Source organism: Podarcis liolepis, assembly GCF_965112155.1.
Source record: "Podarcis liolepis genome assembly, chromosome: 13".
Lineage (NCBI taxonomy): Eukaryota > Metazoa > Chordata > Lepidosauria > Squamata > Lacertidae > Podarcis > Podarcis liolepis.
In genome coordinates this window covers 30,465,110-30,482,203 of record NC_139573.1, presented here as the reverse complement: position 1 = coordinate 30,482,203, position 17,094 = coordinate 30,465,110, and the positions used below count along the sequence as shown (strand labels likewise).

The 17,094-nt window shown below is 45.2% G+C and overlaps 1 protein-coding gene across 2 annotated transcripts in view; it reads left to right on the top strand.

The window, feature by feature from the left end:
* TNS4 (tensin 4) overlaps positions 1 to 9,698 on the top strand; it is a 30,383-nt gene extending 20,685 nt beyond the window's left edge. For both annotated transcript variants that reach the window (XM_083469750.1, XM_083469749.1), the window contains 7 exons: positions 1,281 to 1,373; positions 2,053 to 2,130; positions 2,894 to 2,965; positions 4,049 to 4,217; positions 5,296 to 5,364; positions 7,216 to 7,242; positions 8,699 to 9,698. In XM_083469750.1, the coding sequence (XP_083325876.1) occupies positions 1,281 to 1,373; positions 2,053 to 2,130; positions 2,894 to 2,965; positions 4,049 to 4,217; positions 5,296 to 5,364; positions 7,216 to 7,242; positions 8,699 to 8,828 (638 nt within the window). In that variant the 3' untranslated portion in view covers positions 8,829 to 9,698. The remainder of the gene's footprint in view (positions 1 to 1,280; positions 1,374 to 2,052; positions 2,131 to 2,893; positions 2,966 to 4,048; positions 4,218 to 5,295; positions 5,365 to 7,215; positions 7,243 to 8,698) is intronic.
* Positions 9,699 to 17,094: the final 7,396 nt, after the last annotated feature.

Sequence of the window (17,094 nt, the reverse complement as noted above, 5' to 3'; positions counted from 1 at the left end):
CCCAAAGCCCGAGAAGCTTCTGCCCGGCTTAGGGGAGGGGGAGGCACGATGCTCATGTGTGCAACATCGCCCCCCCCCAAAAAAAACCCCCTCACAAGCTGGCGCTTCTGGCAAAAGTGTTCCCCTATGAAAAATTTCACTGCATACCACTTTGCTCAGGAGCTTCTATTGCAAGTCCCTGCAGGATTTTAATACCTGCCTCGGGGTTTACTGCCCTGAGGTTCCCAGTCTTAGTGCTGACAATATAGATAAAGGAAGGGGAAGATAGAAAATGAGATCAGAATATGTGTCTTCCCCAAGCTTCTGCTGGCTGGGGTGCACTTTAAAAACAATAACAAAAAAATAGAACTGGAACCACACATCACTCTTGCAACTGGAAAGATGTGGTTTTAGGGTGTGACAGCGCCTATTGTCTATGGTCACATCTACACCACCCATTTAAAAATACATGGTTTTCTCAGAAGAATCCTGGGAACTGTAGTTCTTTAAGGGTGCAGGGAGTTGTAGTTTCTTTGAGGGTGAACTACTGTGACCAGAATTCTTTGGATGAAGCCATGTGCTTTAAATGTATGATATGGGTGTTGCCTGTGTGTCTCTGCACATAGGATGTTGCCTATGTACCGTAACTCTTGTTTTGCATTGAGGATTCCAACTAAACAGCTTACATTGAGAATGTATTTGAAATGGTATAAGTTTTATTTCTATCATTTCTTTATAGCATTTCTTTAAACAGATTTTAGGAACAGCTTTTAAAGTTGGTGGCAGATCACATGGTTCCTTTCATGAGAGACAATAAATTGTTGGGTTTAAAATAAAATGAAATCCATGTCTGTAAAGCAACTGGGAAGTGGGAGTGCCAAATAGTAAATTCTCCCTCTCCAGCTGGTTTAATGTTGTACCACAGACATAGCATCAGTGATTAAAAAAAAGAACAAAAGGCCAAGAATTTAGGAACAGAATATGCTTTGCTATGTTTGTTCATTTTAATTTTTTAAAAGAAAATGATACCACCTTTCTGTACAAAGAACACACAAACAGTGTTCAGAAACTAATGGGCTTATTTACGAATCACTACTTGTGATTTATAATTTGTAAATATATATTTTTTTTAAATGTGAAATAGCACTAAAATGAGTAAGGGGAAGGGGGTGGAAAGCGAAAACAGAAGAGGATGCAAAGACACGAGCCAATTTTTAGAAGCCAGTTCAGTTTTTGCAAAGTCTCTGCTGCAAGAGTTGCATTTTCAAATTCGTTTCAGCACTATTTGTTTTGCTTCAAAGGGGAAGATGGCAGTGATCCCATCAGGCACTTCCTCATTGAGTCTTCTGCCCGAGGAGTACACCTTAAGGGCGCTGAAGAAGAACCCTATTTTGGTAAGATGCATCTGTCTGTTAAATGTCACTACAGTTGGCTCAGGATTTGTTGTTAGGAAGCTGTGTGTAACATGAGTGTTTCTGAAGTTACTGCATTTTGCTGTTAAGAAGAACCCAACTGGATCAAACCAAAGTTCCATCCAGTCCAATGTTAACACTCTTAGTAAACAAGCCATTCTGCTTGTTCCCACTCTGGCTTTTGCTAAACATTTGGGGTGGATCTCCAAAGTAATGAGCTGACTGGTTCCCAAGGACGGCAGCAAGATCTCATATTCACCTGTTTCTGGACAACCCTAGGAGGAGCAAGGATGGATATGAGACATGATAAACTCTGGTTTGTCTCGCAATGTCCCAAAAAAGACAACATGTTATCTCTGAAAACTGTTTTCTGTTAGTTCTTCGTTGCTTCCCCTATAACAATTTCCCTAGTTCGTTAACAAACATTCAGTGCAGCTGAAACAAAATAAAAAAATTCCTTCCAGTAGCACCTTAGAGACCAGCTAAGTTTGTTATTGGTATGAACTTTCGTGTGCATGCACACTTCTTCAGATACACATTCAGTGCAGCTGTTAATCAGTGGCAGAATGCAGGGGCGAAATGAGAATTTTGGCAAGAGATTTTGGGTTCAGAGGTTTAAGAACACCGTGTACAAACCTCTTCCTCTATCTCTTTGTTACAGGAAGTCTCTCGGCGTTTGTATATCAACACACCATCATGCCTTTAGCATTGCCCTGCAGACTGCTTATCCCCAGCCAAGGTACGTTTAGGAACTGAAGCAAATAATTTCTGAAGCGCTGAAAGGAATGGTGTGCTCAGTCTAGTATTCATGGTAGACACAAGAGAGGGGATAGGGAATTTAAGGCTCTCCTGATTTACGTGCCGGCTGGGACTGGACGGCCACAGGTTCTTGGAGAAGGGAATTTCACATATGTGGGGCCATCATTTGAAAAGGCCTTGTCTTCAGTGCCCACCAGCCTGATTAATCTTAGCAGGGCCTCTGAGGTCAATTTTAGGGCTCAGGCAGGTTCATATAGGCTGTCCATCAAGCAACCTGATTGTTCAGGGACGTAACGGTTTGTACGTAACAGTCCTTTAAGCTGAGGCCGGAAATTCAAGCCAATTCAACTGATGCAAAATTGGTGTGATATGATAAAATCTTCTAGTTCTCACAAATACAAGTACCACTTTCAAAAAATATAAAGACAAACAGCCCATCTAAAGCACCGGGGGTGGGGGTGGGGAGATAGCTAGGTAACAAGTGAATCGGCATTTGAATCACTAGTAAACGTGACTGTTAGTGGCACTGAGAAGAGGGAGAGGTTTCTTCATCCTGCAACTCCTGTTTTTATGATTCGGCTTTAGTTTTGATTTTGGTGTGCATCTTTAGAGACTGATGTGATGGTTCCCCTGTGCATCAGAACTGAAAATTAGAACAATGCGTGTTGTAATTGGTACATTTTTGTCCTCTGTCTGATTAGTTTTTTCCTACTTTTATTTCCCCACTTCCAACCTCACTTCAGATTTCTTTGGAGGAAGAGAAAATCCTGCTGTGGGTTCAGAAGCCACTCTTCCAGTTTCAATGAAAGCTGCAGGTGAGTGAAATGGGAGCATGCACACCTATCTGTTCGGTTTGTAGGGGTTGTTTGGAGTATCGGTGCCGAGTGTTGTAAATTCACACCTGTTCTTCTGTCTACATGTAGCTGCTGCTGCTGTTGCAAAGATATCCCATTTTGCCATCACTCAGACGAGCCTCATAAGTAAACTTAGCCAAGCTAGTAGCCTGAATAATAATAATAATAATAATAATAATAATAATAATAATAATAATATATTTAACGTACAGTATATCCCACCTTTCTCCCAAACTGGGATTCAAGGCAGCTTGCAACATTAAAAAAACTTTTTTTTATAAAATACGAAGTAATGGAAACAATCTAGTTAAGAGCAATAATGAAAATACAATGGAACACATTTTGAACCAGCGTTAAAGTACCAGTTGCCCTGATAGCAGCAGCCCAGTGATCTGCATCGTCTGTGCCTTAGTTTTCAAAGCCCTGCCTGAAAAGGAAGGTTTTGCAGTGCTTCCCAAACTGAGTAATTGATACCCAGAGGCAGAGCTAGCTGCTCTGGCACCCCGAGCGGTGTGCATGCTGTGCACCCAGGGGCGGGGTGAGCATCCCGGGGGCGGCGGCGATGACACCCCCCTCAGGGATGACACCCAGGGCAGGCTGCACCCACCGCACCTCCCATCCTCCTACAGTGTTGATACCTCAAACCGGGGTTTGTTGATACCCTGGCTGGAGGAGGGATGGTAGCTCTTCTTCCCAGCATTCCTTAACCACTTACTCTGTGTGTGTGTGTGTGTGTGTGTGTGTGTGTGTGTGTGTGTGTATGCGCACGGGCTGTCCAACTCCGGGAATGCACATCTGGCCTTTTTTTTAAAAAAAAGTGAGAAACACTAGCAACCTGAACACCTTTCCCATCACAGCCATTTGGAGGGGTTTGGGTAAGGGGAGAGAGTTTAATTTCATTTTTACATTTATTAACGCCACTCCCAGAGGTCAGCAGCCACAGTAGGTCATTAATCGTCCTTTCTTCTCTCTCTCTCTCTCTCCCTCTCTCTCTCTCTCTCTCTCTCTCTCTCTCTCTCTCTCTCGGCCTTCTGGCCTTAACAGTCTGCAATCTCCTGTACCTGCACTCCCTGACCATGGAGACGCTCACTGGCAAAGCAGCAGTTCGGAAAGCTGTGTCTGCCACTTTCGAACTGGAGGTCCCGCCTACACCCACCATTGTCCACTTCAAAGTGACTGACCAAGGGATCACCTTGACAGACATCCAGCGGAAGTAAGGAAGCACCTTTTATTACAGAGTTGCCTGCTCTGTTAAATTGTTGGGGGTGGGAAAGAGGGCAGACCTTTTGCAATGTCGGGAACAAAAGCAGAGGTGCACCCGATGTCTATTTGCAAATGGGAACATGCGCAGGAACCGGGGAACACCCAAGGATTTCCGCCCAAGGGGGATATCAGAGAATTCCGACAGGAGCAGAACTGGCCGGTCCGTCCCATGTGTGAAATGGGAATCAAACCAGTGAATACGATCAATATTTGCCGCTGTTGTTGTTGTCCACAGAATCATGGAATTGTAGAGGTGGAGGGGACCCTGAGATTCCAGGAATCTCAACTAAAGCATCCATGACAGATATGGCTTTCTGTCCACAAACGTTACATGATTGATTACATCCTCACCACACACCCTCCCACACACATTTGCATTCTGTTTCCTTTGCATTGAGATGAATGGGGTGGAGTAACGTAACCATAATGTAAGGTAAAGGTAAAGGGACCCCTGACCATTAGGTCCAGTCGTGACCGACTCTGGGGTTGCAGCGTTCATCTTGCTTTATTGGCCGAGGGAGCCAGCGTACAGCTTCCGGGTCATGTGGCCAGCATGACTAAGCCACTTCTGGCGAACCAGAGCAGCGCACGAAAATGCCGTTTACTTTCCCGCCGGAGCGGTACCTATTGATCTACTTGCACTTTGAGGTGCTTTTGAACTGCTAGGTTGGCAGGAGCAGGGACCAAGAAACGGGAGCTCACCCCGTCGCAGGGATTCGAACCGCCAACCTTCTGATCGGCAAGTCCTAGGCTCCGTGGTTTAACCCACAGCGCCACCCAACAACCATAATGTAATTTTCATCAATTACGTAAGTTACGTAATTTCACCACTAAGGGCAAGACAAATAATGTAGGGGGGGTTTTCAGTGCAGCAGAAAGGAAACAGCACTGAATAGTGCACATACAAGAAGGGATAGCCATTTTTGAACTGACTTCTTAAGTAACTCATTGGTTTTATTTTGGGTGTTTTTTAAAACTTTTTTTAAAAAGTTTGAGAAACATGCTTGAGTTTTGCCTCCTTTCTACAGGGTTTTCTTCCGGCGGCACTATCCACTGGCTGCCATCAGCTTTTGTGACATGGACCCCGAAAACCGAAAGTAAGTGACCAGGCTACTCCTCCAGTATTGCTACCAGCATTAACAAGAGGCCACGTGCAGCAATTTTGATTTCTCCCCACCTCACCCACACAGTTTATTTCCCAAGCGTCTTTTAGTTTAGGGCCAGTGCTTTCTCTCCATGTGGTTGGCCATAGGAGGCTGAATAGCAATAGCAATAGCAATAGCAATAGCAATAGCAATAGCAATAGCAATAGCAATAGCAATAGCAATAGCAATAGCAATAGCAATAACAATTTATTACTTATACCCCGTCCATCTGGCTGGGTTTTCCCAGCCACTCTGGGCAGCTTCCAACAGGAGATAAAAAATACATTGAAACATCAGTCATTCAAAAACTTCCCTAAAGTAAGGTAAAGGTAAAGGGACCCCTGACCATTAGGTCCAGTCGTGACCGACTCTGGGGTTGCAGCCTTCAGAAATAATAATGGCTCTCTATGGCTACTCCCAAAAGGGTGGGCAGACTTCAAACTTGTCAGACCCACAATGCCTGTTTGTTTCGCAAGATCTACCAACCAGAGCCAGCTGCAAAAGACATAGAGTTAGAACTGAAGAACAGGGTGCCTTATTAGCCTAAGGAATTGTTTCTTAGTACCAGAACTGAACTGGGTTCAAGCCTTTTCACAGCAAACTGCACTCCTGGGACTCTGCTATAAACTGCAAATATAAAGTTTTAAGTGCACTATACAAATGTGACACTAGATGGTGATGGTGTGCTAATGGCAAATTCAATATATATTTTTAAAACTTTTTTAAAAAAGCATTTTCACAGCGGTTTTTTCATATGTGTCTAGATTCCACCCTGGTTAGCTTTTTTCATTTCACTAAGTGAGAAAAGTTAATTTGTTGTTGCTGTTGCTTTTTTAAAAAAATAGTTTTTATTAATTTTTTTTAATTATACATATCAAAATAAACATTTTACATAATACCATATATCCAATGACTTCCCTCCTTCTCCTTCCATGGTTCATTTTACTTGCCTACCATTCCTGCATATTTTACTGTTGCCGTTTTAGTCAGTTCTCCAATTTACATCATTCAAATGTTATAATCACATTGTTGAATGTATCTTAATGCTGCTGTTCTTGCTGTTGCTAAACCATTGGGAGCCAGACACCCTTGCCTATCTGCTGCCAATCACCAGGAGATCTACTAGTAGTAGATCCCAATGCACTTTCTGTCCACCCCTGTTCCAGACTATTTCCTAGCAATCTATGTACCATATTCTTTGCTTTCATCCAGAAAACACTGGGTTTCAGTGGTTTGGCAGAAACCTAACCCGGATCCTTCATAAAAAAGAATGACTGAATCAAAAACGGGAAGCGCAAATGTTGTGTTTTAAGCACCTTCTTGCAAAGTTTAATTGTTATAGTATGGTGGATCAGGGCTGGCCCAATACATTTTGGCACCTGACGCAGACCCCCAAGTAGTGTCCCCCTCCCTGCCAGGGAATAAGAGCTGCAGGAAATCTGTACCATGGTACCTCGGGTTAAGAACTTAATTTGTTCTGTAGGTCCATTCTTAACCTGAAACTGTTCTTAACCTGAGGTACCACTTTAGCTAATGGGGCCTCGCGCTGCCGCCACACGATTTCTGTTCTCATCCTGAAGCAAAGTTCTTAACCCAAGGTACTATTTCTGGGTTAGTGGAGTCTGTAACCTGAAGTGTTTGTAACCCGCAGTACCACTGTATCAGGAAGGGGGGCAGGGACAAAGATCTGCATCAAGATCTGCTGCCTTATATTGAGTCAGACCGTTACATTAAACAAGCCAGCTAATGAAATGATTTGTTGAATATGAAGTCTAATCCTCTCCCCTTCTCTCTTTTGTAAAGGTGGCAGAAATTTTCCAAAATTTCCAGGTAAGCTATATGGATGGGATGCACAGCTTCATGGAATACATAGAGGCTAGATGATGATATGAGGAATTAGATATTGGTTAGGGCAGGCATAAGCAATCTCGGCCCTCCAGATGTTTTTGGGACTACAACTCCCATCATCCCTGACCACTGGTCCTGTTAGCTAGGGATGGTGGGAGTTGTAGTCCCAAAACATCTGGAAGGCCGAGTGTGCCTATGCCTGGTTTAGGGCAATTGTTTTCTCACAAAGCATATTAGTAGTAGCACAATCACGCATTCCTGCTCAGAAGGAAGTCCTACTGAATTCAGTGGGACTTGCTCCCAGTAAAATGTGTGTCTAGGACTGCAGGCTAAGGGTTGAGGAAAAGGCAGCAACAGAAATTCAACTAAAAGGCATTGAGGTTGAATAGGTACCCTCATGGGTACCCAGCTAGCACCCAGATGCTAAGGGTGCGTTGCTTCCAAATGGCACCCAGATGCTAAGGGTGCGTTGCTTCCAAATGGGGGTTTATTATGGGAGTGGGGGCTTCTCTGCATGTTTTTTCGCAGCCATTGGCATCAACAAGCCAACATGTAAATCCCTGCCCCCCCCCATTTAATCTGGATTTCCTTTCTGGGAAAATCCAGGGGGTTTTTTTAAAGGGGGGGGGAGCTGGTGTGTCACAAACACACACCCATTCCTGATACTTGAACCAATTCATTTACAATACTGAGTCCCTGTTTCCCTGAACGCAAGTCCCGTTGAATTGAATTGAACTGAATGGGTCTCACCTGGGACATGCGCTTAAGATTGCAGCTCGTGTCCCTTTGCTTTCTATACCCCTTCATTAATTTTGGATTTGAACCTTAATCTTCTGAGCCTTACTTTTCTAAAACAAATTATATAACAAAAGTGATTAAAGGGGTGAGTGGAGGTGGGTGTGGGGAGAGAAATGGGGCAGTCAGTGTAGGTGAGTCACGCTGGGCGTTGCCTCCTCCCAGCTCCTTGCGTTCCAAGCAAGATGCCATTTGAACAAAGGAATGGAAGAGAAAAGGGGGGGAATGGCTTTTGTAACACTTTGCCCTTCCCCATGACTATCAGAAGCAGAATATATTCTGCAAAATGAGGACATGGAAAATTCCTTAAACCACAGAGTAATGCACCACCTCTGGCTGTGCATATGTGACACATTTAAAGCACATTTCCTTCCCTACCCACAAAAAAAAAGAATATTGGGAACTGCAGTTTGTTGTGGGTGTTGGGAGTTATAGTTTCGGGGGTAAAATACAGTTCCCAAGGTTATTGGGGAGGAAGGAAAATGTGCTTTAATATGCCCAGCCAGAGGTGGTGTGTTTCTCTGTGGTTTAAGGAATCATGGTGTGTCCAAAGTTCAAGTCTACATGCTTGAGCATTTCTTCATCCGTCATGAGCATAAACCTATCACATAGGGATCTGTTTCCTCTCTGTTTCTCGCCACAGGATCTTCGGTGTCATTGCCAAAAGCCCAGCAGACTCTGAGAATATCTGCCACCTCTTTGCAGAATATGACGCAGTGCATCCGGCTTCCCATATTGTTGACTTCATCAAGAAACTTCTGTCTGCTGCTTAATGTTGCCCAAATGCTGGGGTCCTCTGTTTCCTAGCAATGCTGCCCCACCACTCCCTATACCCCCACCCCACCCCACCCGGAAGCGCAACAGTGCGCTATTGGTCTTTGAAAGCTCTCTGGGTTGCATTTCGAAAAGGCTCTGGAGACAAACCATGGCAGTATGAGTGTTGTGAGGGCTGCAACAGAAATGCGGCAGTGGGAAGCAGCAGCAGGTCATATGTCTTTGCAGGAATGATTCAGTGACTGGATTGTCTCTCTACAGGAAGGCCAACTGCATAATTTCTGGGCTCCTATTTCAACCGAATACTCTTTAGGCCAATTGATCAAAAAAGGTGTTTTTCTACCCTGTGGGGAAAAGATAGTCTTGCAACATGCAAAGTTGTACTGATTTGCCTTGGTAATAGCAAGACTTTGAGATAGGTCTGCCAACAGAAAAATCACTACAGGGATCCATGCTCAGTTCGTCCCTTGACTGGACTATTGTAATGTGTAAATACTTTACGAAGAATATTTAGAAGCTGCAATTGCTGCAGAATGCATCTGTCAGAGTGTTAAGTGGTTTGGCACCAGCCTGAGATCAGCAGCAGAGGCCCTTCTTGTTGCCCCGTTGTTAGGGGATACCCACAATGCAGGGACACAAAATAGGATACCACCACGGAGAAGGCCCGGTTTATGGAACTCACTTCCCTTCTCTATAGGGACAACACTGTCATTATTCAACTTTTGTTGCTGGGTAAATATACCCTTTTTTCACCCAGCCTTTGAGAGAGGGTTGAGCCAAGAGGGTCAGCTGTAAACATGGCTGCCATAGTGTTGTTATTTTGATACTGTATATTATTCTTATTAAATATATACTGGCCATATCAATAACTTCTATATGAATCTTATTACTGTAATCTGCCCTGGAACCAAGAGCGGCTGAAGTGTGGGCTAAATGATCAAAATCGTCAATTAATTAATGTCACCCCAGTTCTGAAAGATCTGCAACGGTTGCCTCCATGTTTGTGTTTGGCTTACAAAATGGCCTGCTCCGTGGCAACACAGGTCTCAGACTGGGTACAAGGTGAGATTGAGACTGGATACAGAGGCAAGACAAAACAGGAAAAGGATCAAACTTGAAGCCAAGATCCAGCAGCAGTAACAGGAGGTATGGTGGGGTAGTGGTGCTCACCTAACAGTTGAGTCGCTGATGCTTACAGGGAAGGAAAGAGCAGGGAGAAGTGAGGCAACAGGGGGGTTGGTGCAGTGCAAACACACCTGCAAAGCTCGTTTGGCACTCCTGCTGGTAAGCTTGCACCGCACCAACCTTCCCACTACCTCACCCCTTTGTCGTTCTCAGTAAGCAGCAGCAACTCGGCCGTCAAGAGGCCAGGTGAGTGCCACCGCCACACCATTTGCAGCCATCAGGCTGTGCTCTAGAAATTCAGGGCTGTGATGTTGCTTTAGCAAGAAACAAGTCAATACTGGGCCCTGTAGAGCATCGGCTCTATCCTAATGGTTGGCCCCCATCCACATTGTAAGGTGCTGCTTTAATTGAAGGGACCCAGCCCTCTCCAGGAGTCGTCTTCTGCAGTACAGCAGGGGAGCTTCTGGCCTCTTCCACACTGAGACTAGTATTGCTGCATCCTCAAGATGTGGGACACTGGCCCCCACACCACACCTTTGTTTGTATGGTAGCAACACTTCTGGGACTGGCTCTGTGCTCCAGAGAGCTCCATTCCATCACCCGAAATGGATTTTAATTTCTTTTTGCTTTTAACTTGTTTTTTCATTTTATATGATGTTATTTTGGGGTTTTAATGTTTTTATATTGTTGTAAACAGCTATAATTGTTTTAATGATACTGCAGTATATAAATATTTTTATAACTAAGTAAATAAATCTGACTTCTGGTCCTGGACATAAAGCCCTACATGACTTTTGCTCTAAATACCTGCCTCTCCCTGTACCAGCCTGCCTGTGCCTTCTGATCTGCAGAGGAGGCCCTACTTACTGTCCCTCTGTTGGGAGAGATTCAATATGGAGTGACATAGCAAATGGCCTGTTGCAGACCCTCCAAGTGTCCCTATTTTCCAGAGATATCCCTGATTTAGAGAAGCTGTCCTGGTTTCTGATTTGATCCTGGGATGTCCCACTTTTCCTTTTTTCACTGGAGAAATGTTGAAGGGTGTGAAGTTATCCAACTCCCAAGCCATCTGAAGGCAATCCTGTATAGGGACTTTTTAATGTTTTTATTATTATTATTATTATTATTATTATTATTATTATTATGTTGGAAGTTGCCCAAAGTGGCTGGGAGTGGGGGGTGGGGAGCCAGTAAGACGTGTGAAGCATAAATAGTAAAATTATCATTATATTTCTGGGTTGCCCCAGCAGCTCTGGGCAGCTTCCAACATATAAAGAAACATAATAAAACATTAAACATTTTGTTTAAAAAACCTTTCCTATACAGGATTGCCTTCAGATGGCTCAGAGGTCAGATAACTCCATAACCTGCAACATTTCTCCAATGAAAATAGGGACATTCTAAGGAAAAGTGGGACATTCCAGGATCAAATCAGAAACTGGGATGGCTTCTCTAAATCAGGGAGATCCCTGTAAAATTGGGACACTGGGGGGGTCTGGGCTAGCATTAGCGATATGTATAAAACCATATACGATCCTCTGAAAGGCTCCAAAAGAATGATGCCAACAGCTTTTAGGAAGCAATGGCACAAAAAAACTCTCCCAACAAAAGGGCTGAAGTGCATTTCTTCAACTGATTCTGCTTCTCTTGCCCCTTGTGACTGACCCAATTTGACCTTCTCAGTGTTCGTCAGTATTGCCAGCGGCAATGATTTGTGTATAATGAAGCGGGGGGGGTGGGGGGGCTGCTCTTGTGTTCTTGGCCCCTCTGCTGGAGATGTTTATGGAGCGCCTGGGTAGTGAGATTTCTCTGAGGTTTTTGCTCTTTTTCCTCATTCAGATAACAAAAGTACTCAAGCCAGGCCGCAGCCTCCCACTGGCAAGGGGGCCTGATTCATCCTAAGCTGCAGGGGGTGCCAAAGAGTCAGATTTTAGCTGCATTCTCTCCCCCCCTTTCCCCCCTTTCTTTTTATTTGCTCACCCTCAGTCCAAAGCATAGGAAGGGTCTACATTGCTGGTTAGCGCAGGCCTATTTTGATTAAAGCAAAAACATAATCACTCTCGTTAATGTTCAGTTTGCTTTCCTTTTCCCCCCTTTTTCCTGGCACGTTGCAAGCTGAGTCTCCGAGGGAACCTGGAAAGCTTCTTATGCAATCTGTGAACAAGGCTCTGCTTTTTAATTTTGCAGATATTTATGACAATTCTGTCCCGTGAAAACACATTTATCATCACAAAGGGGGTTATGAAGAGGCAAATGAACACTCTGGCTCCCCAGCTATCAGCGGAATGGGCCACTTTCTGACTGGCTGTTTGCCTTCTCGTTTTTGTTTTGGTCGGTTTTTCGTTTCCTTTGACTTGGATTTTGGTTTCTGTTCCTATAATGGCCTCTGAGGCACTATCCCAAATTTGCAGCGGATGGGAGATTTGGCACTTGTGGTCAGGTTTCTGCTGCCGGGGGGATGGGGGCATATGGATCTGGCCTGCTCTTAGTTCTGCTTAGTAGCAATGCTGCATAAATTCAGAAACCGTAAAACAAGACATAAAAAAGAAAAGGCCTCTTTTTCAAACTACACCCCACATTTCCTTAATAGCATTTAGATCCCTGCTGGGGAACCTGTAGCTATCACGGGGGGGGGGGGTAACCTGGAGAGGTCACCCCTTCCATACCCTCCAACATTTCTCTGCTCTCCAATGTTTCACCGATAAAAATAGGGACGTCCTAAGGAAAAGCGGGGCGTTCCGGGATCAAATCAGAAACTGAGGCAGCTTCTGTAAATCCAGGACTGTCCCTGGAAAATAGGGATACTTGGAGGGTGTGACCTTCCCACCCTGTTAAAAAGGTTGCCAGCAGGGCAACCAGGGGTGAAATGCTCCTCTTGCTCTGAGCCAGCCATCACAACTGTTCGTATATTCCTCTTTAGGTTAAGTCTGCTTGCCATCTAAAAAATAATTTATTTTTGCAATTCTTCTAAATTTTGCATTGGTCTTTTGCTCTTTGCTAGGCTATAAATAGAAAGTCTATGGTTAAAGATATACCAGGTTCAGTTTCAAGATTCGTTCTCTCCATTGCAATGGCTCCCCAAAGTTCATTTTGTTTGGAGGATCAGCCTTTCCAACTAATGCTTTTGAAAGTCACATTTGGTGTTAGCCTGGCAGCTCCCACAATGTTCTTTAACACCCATTAAGCATAATAGCGCTGTACACAATTACATACATGTGGTTTATCAGGAAAACCCACTTGTTCCTTGATATATAATATTTACAGGGGGGTTTTCCCTTTCCTTTTTCTTTTTTGAATTATGGGTTTCTAGTACCACAGAAAAACCAGGACTTGTGTTAAGTTGTGGACGAACATATCAGACGACACAGCGATTCTTCCAAGCAGCTCTTTATTTGTAAGCTGGAACAGAACTGAACTGAGGAGCTCAGTCAGCCTGCTTATATAGAGCTCCACTAGAATGCAACAGTAACCATTTTCTGTAACTAGCCAATCACTGAACGTCACTTTCGATCCTTCATTTGCATACAAACTATCCAATCACTGAAGTCACTTTCAATCCTTTATTTGCATAACTATCTACAGTATCCCCCTGCTGGCCCAGGGTGAGAACTTCCATACATAACAACTTGGGCATGTGATGAAGCAATGAGATGCAGCCCGAAGATGTGCCTAGATTCCCTTAAGCCACATTTTTCTAACTGTTTGTGGAGGGCCAAATTAGCTTTGAGGAAAAGGCGTATTTGGGGTGGGTTGGCAGGACCACAATGTTCTTTAAGAATCATTAAACACAACTGCATTGTGCACCGTTATGAATCTTGCGGAAATGGAAAGCATCTCTTGCCATACCCCCCCCCGCATTTTGCACATGTGGCACATCGAATTGCATTGATAATGGGGTTGTAGGTAAGGGTGGGCGAGAAATGTGAGTCAGTTCACACTTACCTAATCCACACTTTCTGAAACAATGCGCAAACTGAAACACACATCCTACAATCTTTTAAAATTCGCACTCCTCCGAATTTTGCAGCACTCCAGCAATCCCATCAAGCAATGTGTGGCCAAATGCTACACACGCATTTGAGACAAATTGTGCATATAAAATAAACTAAAAACTAAAAATAATATAACTGCAGGTGTTAATGAAAACAACATACAGTGGTACCTCGGGCTACATACGCTTTAGGTTACAGACTCTGCTAACTCAGAAATAGTGCTTCAGGTTAAGAACAGTTTCAGGTTAAGAATGGACCTCCGGCACAAATTAAGTACTTAACCTGAGGTGCCACTGTACCCCCAAAGTGGGGGTCATTGCTTTGCAAAAAATATTAGGCAAAACTGCATACATTTGCTTTATGTTGTGAACTGCGCTGTGCTCTCTGTATGAGGGGCAGTCTACAAATAATAATAATAAGAAGAAGAAGAACAATAATAATAATACAGAAATTTAAACGCTGATGAAGTTTCCTGATTGCAAACTGAGGTTGGAATGTGCAGGACTAAGTTTAAGTTTAAGGGAGGAGGGTTGGATGAGAAACAGAGTAACCGAATTAGACAGCGGGGCTGCGCCTCTGAGTCCCTGTCCACAAAACCTTGCAGCACTATGACACCTATGTGTCAGAAATGGACACCTGCAAGCCAAAGCCTACACGTGTTGACTTTCTCTGTGTTCTAGGACCCTGCATGATTTGTAGAGTGCCTACACTCACAGAAGTCTTTCCCTTGCAAATGCCATGCCTGGCATGTGGGCATCAGAGACTTAGCCACCCCCGCCACCATGCAATCTGGGGAGGGCCGTATTCTTTATAAACATACACAGGATCAGGCCCTACGTCTTATTATGATAAGCCCACCTATGTATATGTATATGCACATAATAATAATAATAATAATAATAATAATAATAATAATAATAATTTTTATTTATATCCCGCCCTCCCCAGCCAAAGCCGGGCTCAGGGCGGCTAACAACAATCAAATAAACAATCAAATAATAACACATTCTAAAAATATTTCATTATAAAAATTAGTTAAAATCAAATTGATGGCAACCGATTAAACAAAATTCTGTGCAGGTTGCCAGAGGAGGGAGTCAGGCTGCGCCCTGACCAAAAGCCTGGCGGAACAACTCTGTCTTGCAGGCCCTGCGGAAAGATGTCAGGTCCCGCAGGGCCCTAGTCTCTTGTGACAGAGCATTCCACCAGTTTGGAGCCGCAGCCGAGAAGGCCCTGGCTCTAGTTGAGGCCAGCCTAACCTCTCTGAGGCCTGGGACCTTGAGGATGTTATTATTTGCAGACCGTAGGTTTCTCTGTGGGGCATACCAGGAGAGGCGGTCCCGTAGGTACGAGGGTCCTAGGCCGTATAGGGCTTTAAAGGTTAAAACCAGCACCTTAAACCTGATCCTGTACTCCACCGGGAGCCAGTGCAGCTGGTATAATACCGGATGAATGTGCTCTCGCAGCGAAGACCCCATAAGGAGTCTCGCCGCGGCATTCTGCACCCGCTGGAGTTTCTGGGTCAGTCTCAAGGGCAGCCCCACGTAGAGCGAGTTACAATAATCCAGTCTGGAGGTGACCGTCGCATGGATCACAGTGGCTAGGTCAGGACGAGAGAGATAAGGGGCCAACTGCTTAGCTTGGCGGAGATGAAAAAATGCCGCCTTTGTTATAGCTGTAATCTGCGACTCCATAGAGAGGGAGGTATCGAAGATTACACCCAAACTCTTAACGGACGGTGCTGGCACTAATTGCACCCCCGCAAGAGATGGGAGTTGCCCCCTCGATCCCATATCGTCCCGCCCCAGCCAGAGGACCTCTGTCTTCGAAGGATTTAACTTCAACCGGCTCCCACGTAACCATCCAGCCACCGCTTCCAGACATCTGGTCAGCGTGTCTGGGGCCGAGTCAGGATGGCCATCCATCAACAGATAGAGTTGGGTGTCATCAGCATACTGATGGCAACCCAGCCCAAAACTCCGGACAAGCTGGGCGAGGGGGCGCATAAAGATGTTAAAAAGCATCAGGGAGAGAATTGCACCCTGAGGCACTCCACACACCAAGGAGTGGCGTGATGACAATTCCCCCCCAAGCGCCACCCTCTGTCCCCGACCAGAGAGAAACGAGCGCAGCCATTGAAGGACTGTGCCCTGGATCCCCACGTCGGCAAGGCGGTGGTCCAGGAGTTCGTGATCGACCATGTCAAAGGCTGCTGACAGATCTAGAAGAATCAGCAGCCCTGACCCGCCTCGATCCAGCTGCCTGCGGAGATCATCTGTTAGGGCGACCAGAACCGTCTCGGTCCCATGACCAGCGCGGAAGCCGGACTGGAATGGGTCTAGAGCAGATGTTTCATCCAGAAACCTACCAAGCTGTTCAGCAACTGCTCTCTCAATCACCTTACCCAGGAATGGAAGATTCGAGACCGGGCGGTAATTGGATAGATCTGAGGGATCTAATGATGTTTTCTTTAAGAGCGGACACACCACCGCCTCCTTTAGTTCCCCTGGGAATATCCCGGTGCCAAGGGACAAGTTGATGATATCCCCCAGGGGGCCCCGCACCTCGTCTGGACACGCTCTAATCAGCCATGACGGGCACGGGTCAAGAGGACAGGTGGTGGGCTTTCCAGCTTGGAGGAATCTGTCCACATCGGCTGGAGATATCCGGTCAAAGTGGTCCAATACTGGACCCGAGGACAGTCGAGGGGCCTCCAGTTCCTTTATTGTATCCAAATTGGCAGGGAGGTCATGGCGGAGCATCAGGACCTTCTCCGCAAAAAAGCTCGCAAATGCCTCACAGCTGTGTGTCAGATTGTTATTTAAATTTGGCTGTCCTTCAAGGGACGTTAAAGACCGAATTATACTAAATAATTGTGCCGGGCGAGAGCTAGCGGATGCAATGTAGGCCGAGAAGTAAGACTTCTTAGCAGCCTTCACTGCCATCTCATAGGTTTTCATAAAAACCCTATAAGATGTTCTTGAGGCTCCGTCACGGGCACCCCGCCATACTCGCTCTAGCCGTCTGAGGTCCCGCTTCATTTTCCGAAGCTCCTCGGTAAACCAGGGAGCCCGGTTTCTGCGGGGTCGCAGAGGGCGCTTAGGTGCGATCTCATCGATGGCTGCCAGGAGCTGGGTATTCCAGCCCT